Source organism: Somniosus microcephalus, unplaced genomic scaffold (genome assembly GCF_052327205.1).
Source record: "Somniosus microcephalus isolate GS21.2 unplaced genomic scaffold, FLI_Smic_1.0 unresolved_chr7, whole genome shotgun sequence".
Taxonomy (NCBI): Eukaryota; Metazoa; Chordata; class Chondrichthyes; order Squaliformes; family Somniosidae; genus Somniosus; species Somniosus microcephalus.
The window spans coordinates 45401996-45415626 of NW_028225185.1; the positions used below are offsets into that span (position 1 = coordinate 45401996).

General features: G+C 55.1%; 1 protein-coding gene across 1 annotated transcript; it reads left to right on the plus strand.

Annotated features, from left to right (window-relative positions):
- The first annotated feature begins 9112 nt into the window (after positions 1-9112).
- On the plus strand, positions 9113-12956 carry LOC147086873 (uncharacterized). The gene is made up of 3 exons (XM_085978385.1): positions 9113-9456; positions 11658-11817; positions 11966-12956. The coding sequence occupies exons 1-3, from the start codon at positions 9226-9228 to the stop codon at positions 12769-12771; spliced, it is 1197 nt and encodes a 398-aa protein (XP_085834511.1). The 5' UTR covers positions 9113-9225; the 3' UTR covers positions 12772-12956.
- Positions 12957-13631: the final 675 nt, after the last annotated feature.

Here is a 13631-nt window from a genome sequence, read left to right on the forward strand (position 1 = left end):
CTTCCCCCCCTCCCTGCCCTCTCTCTTCCCCCTCCCTCCATTCTCTGTTGCCCCCCTCCCTACCATCTCTCCCTTGCCCCCTCCCAACCATCTCTCTCTTGCCCCCTCCCTGCCCTCTCTTCCTCCTCCCTGCCCTCTCTCTTGACCCCTCCCTGCCCTCTCTCTTCCCCCCTCCCTGCCCTCTCTCTTCCCCCCTCCCTGCCCTCTCTCTTCCCCCCTCCCTGCCCTCTCTCTTCCCAACCCCCTGCCCTCTCTCTTCCACCTCGCTCCCCTCTCTGTTGCCCCCCTCCCTACCATCTCTCTCTTGCCCCCTCCCTGCCCTCTCTCTTCTCCCTCCCTGCCCTCTCCCTGCCCCCTCACTACCATCTCTCTCTTCTCCCCCTCCCTGCCCTCTCTGTTGCCCCCTCCCTACCATCTCTCTCTTGCCCCCTCCCTGCACTCTCTCTTTCCCCCCTCCCAGCCCTCTCTCTTACCCCCTCCCTGCCCTCTCTCTTACCCCCTCCCTGCCCTCTCTCTTCCCCCCTTCCCTCCCCTCTCTGTTGCCCCCCCACCATCTCTCGCTTCACCCCCTCCCTGCTGTCTCTGTTCCCCCCTCCCTCCCCTCTCTGTTGCCCACCTCCCTACCATCTCTCTCCCCCCCTCCCTGCCCTCTCTCCCCCTCTCCCTGCCCTCTCCTCCCCCCTCCCCGCCCTCTCTCTTCCCACCCTCCCTCCACTCTCTGTTGCCCCCCTCCCTACCATCTCTCTCTTGCCCCCTCCCTGCCCTCTCTTCCCCCTCCCTGCCCTCTCTCTTGCCCCCTCCCTGCCCTCTCTTCCCCCCTCCCTCCCATCTCGCTTCCCCCCTCCCTGCCCTCTCGCTTCCCCCTCCCTGCCCTCTCTCTTGCCCCCTCCCTGCCCTCTCTCTTCCCCCCTCCCTGCCCTCCCTCTTGCCCCCTCCCTGCCCTCTCTCTTCACCCCCTCCCTGCCCCCTCAATTCAATTCAATTCAAATTGCTTTATTGGCATGATGACAAGATACATCTTATGTTGCCAACGCACAGAAACACATGTATGATTGAACACATACACGCAGATCTAGACATACAGTGTATAGACAAATATACCCATGTATAAATAAATATGCACACATATAATATACATGTAATCTTTTCTTAGATTTAATGCTCACTCTCTGTCCCTCTGCTTATGGCAAGCTGTAACATAGTTTGCCGCTAAAGTTACGCATTTTCTCTGTTCCCCCAATAGATGTGGGAGTTTTTGGTGGTCATTCAAATTTTTGAATTCAGGGCATATTTTTATGAATTTTGGGAGAAATTCCCCCTGATGCCCTGATAGTTTCCACAAGCTGTGAGGAAGTGCATCTCTGTCTCCACCACTCCCTGACTGCAGTGAGAGTATATCCTGTCCTCTCTGGGCAGCCAGGTCTGCCTGTGTCTGCCTTTTTCGATGGCCAGGCTATGCTGACTAAGTCTGTACATTGTCAAGGTTTTTCTCAGTTTGCTATCTTTTACCATGGTCAAGTATTCAGCCATGGTGTATTGTCTGTTTAGGGCCAAATAGCAATCGAGTTTGTTTTGGGATTTTGTCATTTCTGTCCAATAGGTCAAATATTTTTCTTTTTGATTAGTAATAATTGTGTTGGGCCGAATGCTTTGTGCTGGGATGTCACTGTCCTGGGGTTGATTATCATTTGTAGTGTTAGTAGTTACTTCATTGAGTCCCACGACCAGTTCGCTGGCCCCCCTCCCTGCCCTCTCTCCACACACCTCACTGCCCTCTCTCTTCCCTCCCTCCCTGCCCTCTCTCTACACCCCTCACTGCCCTCTCTCTTCCCCCCGTCCCTGCCCTCTCTCTTCCCCCTACCTGCCCCTCTCTCTTGCCCCCTCCCTGCCCTCTCTCTTGCCCCCTCCCGGCCCTCTCTCTTGCCCCCTCCCTGCCCTCTCTCTTGCCCCCTCCCTGCCCCCTCTCTTGCCACCTCCCTGCCCTCTCTCTTCCCCCTCCCTCCCCTCTCTGTTGCCCCCCTCTCTACCATCTCTCTCCCCGCTCCCTGCCCTCTCTCTTCCCCCCTCCCTGCCCTCTCTCTTCCCCCTCCCTCCATTCTCTGTTGCCCCCCTCCCTACCATCTCTCTCTTGCCCCCTCCCAGCCCTCTCTCTTCTCCCTCTCCCTGCCCTCTCTGTTGTCCCCCTCCCAACCATCTCTCTCTTGCCCCCTCTCTGCCCTCTCTTCCCCCTCCCTGCCCTCTCTCTTGCCCCCTCCCTGCACTCTCTCTTCCCCCCTCCCTGCCTTCTCTCTTCCCCCCCTCCCTGCCCTCTCTCTTCCCCCCTCCCTGCCCTCTCTCTTCCCAACCCCCTGCCCTCTCTCTTCCACCTCGCTCCCCTCTCTGTTGCCCCCCTCCCTACCATCTCTCTCTTGCCCCCTCCCAGCCCTCTCTCTTTCCCCTCCCTCCCTGCCCTCTCTCTTCCCCCCTCCCTGCACTCTCTTTTCCCCCTCCCTGCCCTCTCTCTTCTCCCTCCCTGCCCTCTCCCTGCCCCCTCACTACCATCTCTCTCTTGCCCCCTCCCAGCCCTCTCTCCTCTCCCCCTCCCTGCCCTCTCTGTTGCCCCCCTCCCTACCATCTCTCTCTTGCCCCCTCCCAGCCCTCTCTCTTTCCCCTCCCTCCCTGCCCTCTCTCTTCCCCCCTCCCTGCACTCTCTTTTCCCCCTCCCTGCCCTCTCTCTTCCCCCCTCCCTGCACTCTCTTTTCCCCCTCCCAGCCCTCTCTCTTACCCCCTCCCTGCCCTCTCTCTTCCCCCCTTCCCTCCCCTCTCTGTTGCCCCCCCACCATCTCTCGCTTCACCCCCTCCCTGCCGTCTCTGTTCCCCCCTCCCTCCCCTCTCTGTTGCCCACCTCCCTACCATCTCTCTCCCCCCTCCCTGCCCTCTCTCCCCCTCTCCCTGCCCTCTCCTCCCCCCTCCCCGCCTTCTCTCTTCCCACCCTCCCTCCACTCTCTGTTGCCCCCCTCCCTACCATCTCTCTCTTGCCCCCTCCCTGCCCTCTCTTCCCCTTCCTGCCCTCTCTTCCCCCTCCCTGCCCTCTCTCTTGCCCCCTCCCTGCCCTCTCTCTTGCCCCCTCCCTGCCCTCCCTCTTCCCCCCTCCCTGCCCTCTCTCTTCCCCCCCTGCCCTCTCTCTTCCCAACCCCCCTGCCGTCTCTCTTCCCCCTCCCTGCCCTCTCTCTTCCCCCCCTCCCTGCCCTCTCTCTTCCCCCTCCCTCCCCTCTCTGATGCCCCCCTCCCTACCATCTCTCTCTTCCCCCCTCACTGCCCTCCCTCTTCCCCCCTCCCCTCTCTCTCTCCCCTCCCTGCCCTCTCTCTTCCCCCCTCCCTCCCCTCTCTCGCCCCCTCTCTTCCCTCCTTCCCTGCTCTCTCTCTTCCCCCCTCCCTCCCCTCTCTCTCTCCCCTCCCTGCCCTCTCTCTACCCACCTCCCTGCCCTCTCTCTTCACCCCTCCCTGCCCTCTCTGTTCCCCTTCCCTCCCCTCTCTGTTGCCCCCTCCCTACCATCTCTCTCCCCCCCTCCCTGCCCTCTCTCTTCCCCCTCTCTCTTCCTCCCCTCTCTCATCCCCCCTCCCTCCCCTCTCTGTTGCCCCCCTCCCTACCATCTCTCTCTTGCCCCCTCCCTGCCCTCTCTTCCCCCCCTCCCTGCCCTCGCTCTTCCCCCCTCCCTGCCCTCTCTCTCCCCCCCATCCCTGCCCTCTCTCTTCCCCCCTCCCTGCCCTCTCTCTTCCCCCCCTCCCTGCCCTCTCTCTTCCCCCCTCCCTCTTCCCCCTCCCTGCCCTCTCTCTTCCCCCCTTCCCTGCTCTCTCTCTTCCCCCTCCCTCCCCTCTCTCTTCCCCCTCCCTCCCCTCTCTCTTCCCCCCTCCCTCCCCTCTCTCTTGCCCCCTCCCTGCCCTCTCTCTTGCCCCCTCCCTGCCCTCTCTCTTCCCCCCTCCCTGCCCTCCCTCTTGCCCCCTCCCTGCCCTCTCTCTTCCCCCCTCCCTGCCCTCTCTCTTCCCCCCTCCCTACCCTCTCTCTTCCCCCCTCCCTGCCCTCTCTCTTCCCCCCTACCCTGCTCTCTCTCTTCCCCCTCCCTCCCCTCTCTCTTCCCCCCCCCTGCCCTCTCTCTTCCCCCCTCCCTCCCCTCTCTCTTCCCCCCTCCCTGCCCTCCCTCTTGCCCCCTCCCTGCCCTCTCTCTTCCCCCCCTCCCTACCCTCTCTCTTCCCCCCCTCCCTACCCTCTCTCTTCCCCCCTCCCTACCCTCTCTCTTCACCCCCTCCCTGCCCTCTCTCTTCACCCCGTCCCTACCCTCTCTCTTCCCCCCCTCCCTGCCCTCTCTCTTCACCCCGTCCCTGCCCCCTCAATTCAATTCAATTCAAATTGCTTTATTGGCATGATGACAAGATACATAATGGCCCAGTAATTCGGGTCCAAATGCCTGAGTACGGTCTGGGTACTCACGCATCTGGCCGGATGAAATGCCGGCGTTCAGGAAATACCGTGCATGCGGAGAACGCCGGCATTTCCGGTCCTCTGAACGAAGGGGTTCAGAGGCACAGCACGTGCGACTGCACAGGCAGCGCGTGCGCAGTGAACTTCGTCGATTTCATTCATGGATTCAGTGAGGGTAAGTCCTTACAAGTTACACTTGAAAAAAGCATGTGTAAAGTTGTTCCAAGGCTGCGGAGGAAGATATATTTTATCGTGGAGTTTCTGAAAGGCAATATTTTTGTTTGGGAAAGTGAGGAAAGTTATTTTAAGAAATGCTGAGGTTAGTTTTAAAGTTTAAATTTTTTTTTTTAAACGGGTTTTCAGTACGGTAGGTAGAAGGAGCAATTGTGGCTGTGTGAATTGAAAGTGAGAATGAGTGTTCTAAAATGAGTAATGTAACATTTCCAACACTTTTAAGAAATAAACTTTTCATCAGTAATAAGTAATTATGTATGTATGTCCGCATATATTCCTTTACGTATATGTATGTATGTTTTATATTCCTTTACTTATGTGTATGAATGTATGTTTTTAATTATGATTTTCCAATAAGTTACTTTCTCTGAAAGTCATAATTAAATACATACATTCGTACACATAAGTAAAGGAATATATACATACACGCAAAGGAATATATACAGACATACATACATAATTACTTAAAAGAATATATTACTGATGAAAAGTTTCTTTCTTAAAAATGTTGGAGTCATTTTCACATTTAATAAACACAGCAAATTCAATTCACATAGCCATAATTGATCCTTCTACCTACAGTACTGAAAACCCGTTTTAAAAAACAAAAATAAACTTTAAAACTTACCTCAGCATTTCTTAAAATACCTTTCCTCCCTTTCCCAAACAACCGCAGCCTCTGGAGCAACTGTACTCATGCTTTTTTCATGTGTAAGTTGTAAGGACTTGACCTCACTGAAAGCATGAATGAAAGTGGCGAATTTTACAGCGCACGCGCTGCCTGTACAGTCGCACGCGTTCTGCCTCTGAACCCCTTCGTTCAGAGGACAGGAAATGCCGGTTTTCCCCGCATGCGCTGTGCATGCTGAAAACCGGCATTTCCTCCGGACAGACGCGTAAGTACCCCGACCGTACTCGCACGTTTGGAAGGGAATTACTGGGCCAACATTTTACATGTCAATAAAATGAAAAATTTAACAATTGCACGATTTGCCCCCTCGCATCTGCGACTGAGGGTCCAAGGAGGTGCATTGCGCAAGAGGTCATCGTCATACGTATCCTCACACTGTTCCCTTTCGGGAACTGTATGAAGTGGTGAAAGGATTTCTGGCCACGTTAACACTCCTTCCGTGACCATAACCATCTTCATACCAGCCATTAGGGTGGTTAGTCCTATGGCGTGAGGGTTTTACGGGCTCCCACAAACCATCTGAGGTGGGGGGGGGGGGGCCACCCACACCCACACCCACGGACGCAAGTATCCCGCTGGATGTCCACCCAGAATTTATAGTTGGAGCTCCGACTCCCCTTGCCGGGACTGTCTGGAGCGGGGTTCGAAACCCTACTCCTTCTGGCCCAGCGGCGGGGATGCTTACCGCTACGCAAAAGGCCCACTCCGCGCAAAAGGTGACACCCATACGCTTCCTGCGCCTTTTCCCTCCCCGTGACTGGAGCCCTATGCTGCCACTTGAAAGACCAAGCTATCATCTGTCCTTTTTGCGGCGCCTTTGACTTCTCATTACCAATGATGAGCAGGCGCTGCGCCTCCACCTCGTTGAGGAGATTGCTGAGGTCATCATCAGTTCAATTGTGAGTTCTTTTAATGCTGTGAATTGTGCTCATTCCAGCCATTTCACGTTGCTAATCGGATTGGGCCTTTGGCGTAGCGGTAGGATCCCCGCCGCTGGGCCAGACGGGGTAGGGTTTCGAACCCCACTCCAGACAGTCCCGGCAAGTGGAGTCGGAGCTCCGGCTCTAAATTCTGGGTTGACATCCAGTGGGATATTTGCGTCCGTGGGTGTGGGTGGCACCCCCTCCTTGTATAGCTTGTGGGAGCCCGTAAAACCCTCTCGCCATAGGACTAACCGCCCTAATGGCTGGTACACAGATGGTTACGGTCACGGAATGAGTGTTAATCACGGCCATAAATCCTTCCACCACTTCATACAGTTCCCCAAAGGGAACAGTGTGAAGACACGTATGACGACGACATTGGTAAATAAATAAATGGAATTAAAAAAATTTATTTGGGGCTTTTAAAAGTCTTTAAATTGCTTTAATTCTGTTTAAAACTACTTCAGATTCTTCAAAATAATGTAAACGCTTTTAAAAGTTTATAAAAGTTACCAAAAGCTTCATAAAAATACCAAAAACCTATTTAAAATGCTGCTTTGCATGTAATAATGCTTAGCAGCTTGTGAGAAACATTGGGGGCGTGTCCTATTAAACTGAGACCTCAAGGGGCGTGTCTCACTTGCACAGCGCGCTACAGGCTTCGCGCTGGCTGCACTCCTGGGCGGCGTGACGTCAGACGCTGCCCGGGATTCTTCTTTTTCAAACACGAATTCCAGGCGTCCCTGGAGGTGAAATGTCAGCGCGTCGGGTAAGTGCATATCAGGGGCTTGCACGCGCGGCAAGCCACCGACCCGAATTACTGGGCCCTTATGTTGCCAACGCACAGAAAAACATGTATGGTTGAACACATACACGCAGGTCTAGACATACAGTGTACAGACAAATATACCCATGTATAAATAAATATGCACACATATAATGTACATATAATCTTTTCTTAGATTTAATGCTCACTCTCTGTCCCTCTGCTTATGGCAAGCTGTAACATAGTTTGCTGCTAAAGTTACACATTTTCTCTGTTCCCCTAATAGATATGGGAGTTTTTGGTCGTCATTCAAATTTTTGAATTCAGGGCATATTTTTATGAATTTTGGCAGAAATTCCCCCTTATGTCCTGATAGTTTCCACAAGTTGTGAGGCAGTGCATCTCTGTCTCCACCACTCCCTGACTGCAGTGGGAGCATATCCTGTCCTCTCTGGGCAGCCAGGTCTGCCTGTGTCTGCCTTTTTCGATGGCCAGGCTATGCTCACTAAGTCTGTACACTGTCAAGGTTTTTCTCAGTTTGCTATCTTTTACCATGGTCAGGTATTCAGCCATGGTGTATTGTCTGTTTAGGGCCAAATAGCAATCGAGTTTGTTTTGGGTTTTTGTCATTTCTGTCCAATAGGTCAAATATTTTTCTTTTTGATTAGTAATAATTGTGTTGGGCCGAATTCTTTGTGCTGAGATGTCACTGTCCTGGGGTTGATTATCATTTGTAGTGTTAGTAGTTACTTCACTGAGTCCCAGGGCCAGTTGACTGGCCCCCCTCCCTGCCCTCTCTCTTCCCCCCGTCCCTGCCCTCTCTCTTCCCCCCTACCTGCCCTCTCTCTTGCCCCCTCCCTGCCCTCTCTCTTGCCCCCTCCCTGCCCTCTCTCTTCCCCCCCTGCCCTCTGTGTTGCCCCCTCCCTACCAACTAACTCGCCTCCTCCCTGCCCTCTCTCTTCCCCCCTCCCTGCCCTCTCTCTTCCCCCCTCCCTGCCCTCTCTCTTCCCCCTTCCCTCCCCTCTCTGTTGCCCCCTCCCTACCATCTCTCTCTTCCCCCCTCCCTGCCCTCTCTCTTCCCCCCTCCCTGCCCTCACTCTTCGCCCTCCCCTCTCTTTTGCCCCCTCTCTACCCTCTCTTCCCCCTCCCTTCCCTCTCTCTTGCCCCCTCCCTGCCCTCTCTCACCCCTTCCCTGCCCTCTCTCACCCCCTCCCTGCCCTCACTCTTCCCCCCCTCCCTGCCCTCTCTCTTCCCCCCCTCCCTGCCCTCTCTCTTCCCCACCTCCCTGCCCTCTTTCTTCCCCCCGCCCTCTCTCTTGCCCCCTCCCTGCCCTCTCTCTTGCCCCCCTACCTGCCCTCTCTCTTGCCCCCCTCCCTGCCCTCTCTCTTGCCCCCTCCCTGCCCTCTCTCTTGCCCCCTCCCTGCCCTCTCTCTTGCCCCCTCCCTGCCCTCTCTCTTGCCCCCCTCCCTGCCCTCTCTCTTGCCCCCCTCCCTGCCCTCTCTCTTGCCCCCCTCCCTGCCCTCTCTCTTGCCCCCTCCCTGCCCTCTCTCTTGCCCCCTCCCTGCCCTCTCTCCCCTCTCTCTTCCCCTTTCACTGAGCTCCGGGGCTCTGCGGGTGTCGCGGACGAGCCCAGCCTGCACTGACCTGTGAAGAGAGGCTCTAACTCCTATCCAGTGATCCCCGGCTCCAGCCCAAGTCCCAGCCCGGCTCCGCTCTTGTCCTGTGCAGAGGGGAACCTGAGCCTGACCCTGAGCCTGAGCCGCTCCGGGGTTCCGGCTCCGCGATCTCTCGCTGCCTCTGCCGCGCCGAGCGGCCAATTTCACTGCGGGCGGGCGCACTTCGGGCGGAGCCAGCGCCGCGGCTCGCTGATTGGCCCCGCTCACAGTGACGGACGGGCCGCCTCTGACTCTCATTGGTCGGCAGAGTGGGGAGGGCGTGGTGCGCCTGTTTTGGAAGGTGGGATTTCCGGCGGTCGCGGCGCCTATCTCAACCTGCGCGCATCTAACGCCGCGCCCATTACGCCGGTGTGGAGGGCGGGATTTCCGGCGCTGATTTAAAGCGCTCCGTTCTCTGCAAGGATACCATTGCAGATTAATATTATTTTTTGGGGGAGTGTGGGGGAACCTGGAGTCTTGAAAATCCGGCCCCAGGAATGTCAGAGCCCAGAGCTCCCAGATTCAGTGATGCAGCACTGAAGGTGCTGGTGGAGCAGGTGAGGGCACACAAAGAGGTCCTTTTCCCCTCGGACGGGAGGAAGATGCCCAGGCAGACACTGCGCCAGGCTTGGAGGGAGGTGGCCCTCTACGTCAATATGAAAAGCATCACGCCCCGGACGTGGCTGCAGTGTCGCAAGAAGTTCAACGACCTCACTCGGACTGCAAGGGTACGATGACCTTCGATTTTAACACCATGCTGCACTCACATCGAATTGAACATGAGACGTAGGCGCGGGAGTCGGCCATTCGGCCCCTCGAGCATGCTCCTCTGATTCTGCCCTCTTGAGCATCCCTGATTATAATCGCTCAACCACTGCCGGCCGTGCCTTCTGTTGCCTGGGCCCTAAGCTCTGGAATTCCCTGCCTGAACCTCTCCGCCTCGCTACCTCTCTCTCCTCCTTTAAGACGCTCCTTAAAACCGACCTCTTTGACCAAGCTTTTGGTCACCTGCCCTAATTTATCCCTATGTGGATCGGGGTCAAATTTATTGTCTTGAAGTATTCCTGTGCAGCGCCTTGGGACGTTTTACTACGTTAAAGGCGCTATATAAATACAAGTTGTTGCTGTTGTTGGTCCAAAAATTGGCCGTGTGGTTGATGATGAAGAAGGAAGCTGCAGACTGCAGGAAGATATCAATAAATTGGTCAGGTGGGCAGAACAGTGGCAAATGGAATTCAATCCGGAGAAGTGTGAGGTAATGCATTTGGGGAGGGCTAACAAGGAAAGGGAATACACATTAAATGGTAGGACACTGAGTAGTGTAGAGGAACCTTGGAGTGCATGTCCACAGATCCCTGAAGGTAGCAGGCCAGGTAGATAAGGTGGTTAAGAAGGCACACGGGATACTTTCCTTTATTAGCCGAGGTATAGAATATAAGAGCAGGGGGGTTATGCTTGAGCTGTACAAAACATTAGTTAGGCCGCAGGTAGAGTACTGCGTGCAGTTCTGGTCACCACATTACAGGAAGGGTGTGATTGCACTAGAGAGGGTGCAGAGGAGATTTACGAGGATGTTGCCTGGGCTGGAGAATTTTTCTGTGAGGAAAGATTGGATAGGCTGGGGTTGTTTTCTTTGGAACAGAGGAGGCTCAGGGGAGGTTTAATTGAGGTGTATAAAATGGTGAGGGGCCTGGATAGAGTGGACAGGAAGGACCTATTTCCCTGGGCAGTGAGGTCAATAACCAGGGGGCATAGATTTAACGTAATTGGTAGATGGGAGTTGAGGAGAACCTTTTTCACCCAGAGGGTGGTGGGGGTCTGGAACTCACTGCCTGAAAGGGTGGTTGAGGCAGAGACCCTCACCACATTTAAAAAGTACTTGGATATGCACTTGAAGCGCCGTAACCTACAGGGCTACGGAGCGAGAGCTGGGAAGTGGGATTAGGCTGGAGAGCCTCTTTGTTGGCCGGCGCGGACACGATGGGCCGAATGGCCTCCTCCCGTGCCGTAAATTTCTACGCTTCTGTGAAGTCAGCGGATAAAATTGTGGGAGTTGATGTTCAGTGTGGGTGAGTGAGGTCATCCACTTTGAACATCGGAAAGGTGGATCAGATTATTCTCCAAAATGGCAAGAAGCTAGGAGCTGTGGAGGTAGCAGAGAAATGCAGGTGTCCCAGCGCATAATTCACTGAAAGTTAGTTGACAGGTGCGAATAATAATTGAAAAGGCTAATGGAATAAGAATATAAGAAATCGGAGCAGGAATAGGCCACTTGGCCCCTCGAGCCTGCTCCGCCATTCAATAAGATCATGGCTGATCCTGGGCTCAAAGCCACTTCCCCGCCCGCTCCCCATAACCCTTCACTCCCTTATCTTGCAAAAGTCTGTCTATCTCCACTTTAAATGTATTTAATGACCCAACCTCCACGGCTCTCTGGGGCAGAGAATTCCACAGATTTACGACCCTCTGAGAGAAGAAATTCCTCCTCATCTCAGTTCTAAAAGGGCGACCCTTTATTCTGAGACTGTGCCCCCGAGTTCTAGATTTCCCCACGAGGGGAAACATCCTCTCTACATCTACCCTGTTGAGGCCCCTCAGTATCTTATATTTCAATAAGATCAGCTCTCCAATCTTCTAAATTCCAATGAGTATAGGGCCAACCTGCTCAACCTTTCCTCATATTTCAACCCCTTCATCTCAGGAATTAAGCTAGTGAATGATCTCTGAACTGCCTCCGATGCAAGTATATCCTTCCTGAAATAAGGATATTCCTGCTTGCAACCTGCAGCCTCCGCACTGTACGGAGCTGCCTCACCACCTCTGCACGACCCGGTACTGTGAGCAGGCACTAACTCGCTCCCTAACCCGAACATTACCATTAAACCCGCTGACACCAAGACTCGCTAACTCGCTGCCACTCTTTCTACAGGACAAGCTGGCGCAGAAGCCGAGGAATCCGAGCAGTAGCGGGGAACGGCCATCCTCCTTCCCATCCACTACCCCTATGGAGCAGGAAGCTCTGGACATCGTTGAGATCTACAGCCGGAGCTGCATGGAGAATGGCGAGGCTGGGGGCCAAGTACCACAGGGTGTCTTCCTATTTCTCTTATCTGCTCTCTCTCTCTCTCTTCTTAAGCCAGCGCACAGGCCGCGTGGTCACCCTGGAGCTGCCTTGTGCTGCTGAGGCCTACCCTTCCCAGTGCTCGCTGACCCTTGTCCCTCTCCCTTTTGTTCCAGGTCTGTCCCATTACTTGGACCTCACTGGGCAAGAGATGGAGGAGGACCACTTTATCGAGGATGCGCCCTCACCAGCTCCGTCTTTCCAGTACACCAGGCCAGGAGTCGGCAGCTCCGCTGGGAGACATGGCCAGACAGAAGGATCTACGCAGGGCGAATTGTTCAACAACAGCGAGCAGGAGCTGGCCATGGTGGAAAGGACAGTGGAGGAGACCGATGGCCGGAGGGCAAGCTCAGATTCGAGCTATGCTGAGGAACACAGTGAGGCGGATTACAGCGGCCCAGCCTTCAAAAGGAAGATCTTCCATGTGCATCATCAGTTGCTCGAGGCTTTGGACAGCCTGTCTCGGAGCTGCCTCACCCTGTCGGAGAGCGTGGAGGAGTCCGCTTCCATATTGTGTGGCGTTGTGGGGCAAGGCATCACCGCCCTGCAGTCTACGATGGAGCGTGTGGCCAGCTCTATGGACGCTGCAGCCCAGCCCTCTGTCCAGGAGCCCGTGGCCCCAGCGCTGGCATCGTTGGTCGAGGCTCAAACCAGTGCCATTCACGCTCTGGCCTGCACCATCTCCTCCGGCTTGGAGAGGCTGGGGGGACGCATCGACCGGGGCTTCAGTCGCGTCACCGACCTCCTGCAGTCCGCACTCCCCCAGGTCATGGGCAGTGCCGAGCCCCGGGTCAACGACGGCGGCGGTGCGTCTGCTCCCGCGCCACCTCCTGGACCACCGACTGCCCCGGCGGCAGCGGGGACCCTGCAGTCTGCGGTCCGGCCCCCGCGCACCCGAGCTCTTCGAGATCGCCGGCCATGAGCATCTCCCCAGCCCCCCGACTGAGTCACAGGAGCCTTCCAGCCCCCCCATGCTGAATCCACGGGCGGAGCAGTTTGTAGGAGCACTAGAGGAGCAGAGAGATCACTGGAGAAAGGCAGCGTGGGATTTGTTGGTTCATGGTATTTGTATAAGTCAATAAAATTTTCCACGGTTTGCAATTCTGACTTTGTCTGCTGGCTGGTTGTATCGTAACTAAGGTCACTGCAATGTGACCAGAGACTGAATAGGCTGCTCATGGAAGCTCAGCATAAGCTTGAGGAACAGCACCTCATCTTTCGAATAGGCACTTTACAGGCTTCAGGACTCAACACAGTGTTCAACAACTTCAGACCATAGCCCCGGCCCCGATCATATATATATTTTTATATCCACACTTTTTGTTTGGCCTTCTGTTCTTCTCTCCCACAGGGCAGCTGTCTTTCATTCTGCCAGCGCAATTTACACTCCATCTAGAGCCATCCTTTGTTTCTTATCCTGTCCCATTACCATCTCCTCCCGCCTTGAATGTCTCTCAATGTCTCTTAATCTCTCCTGCCTTCTATCCTATCACAGACCTTCCCTTTTGTTCTTTCATCCCCTCCCCCCTTTCCCAGCCCCTACACTGCTGTGTGAGGCAAAGGAAGAGATTGCGGGGGCTCTAACACATATATTCAGAACCTCTCTGGCCACAGGGGATGTGCCAGAGGACTGGAGAACCGCTAATGTAGTACCATTATTCAAGAAGGGGAGTAGGGAAAAACCGGGAAACTACAGGCCAGTGAGCCTAACATCAGTGGTAGGAAAATTATTGGAAAAAATTCTGAGGGACAAAATTAGTCTCCACTTGGAGAGGCAAGGAT

Coding starts and splice junctions, on each gene's coding strand:
- LOC147086873 (XM_085978385.1), top strand. CDS start 9,226: ATGTCAGAGCCCAGAGCTCCCAGATTCAGTGATGCAGCACTGAAGGTG. Junction 9,457..11,657: donor ACCTCACTCGGACTGCAAGG/GTACGATGACCT, acceptor CTCTTTCTACAG/GACAAGCTGGCGCAGAAGCC. Junction 11,818..11,965: donor TGGGGGCCAAGTACCACAGG/GTGTCTTCCTAT, acceptor CTTTTGTTCCAG/GTCTGTCCCATTACTTGGAC.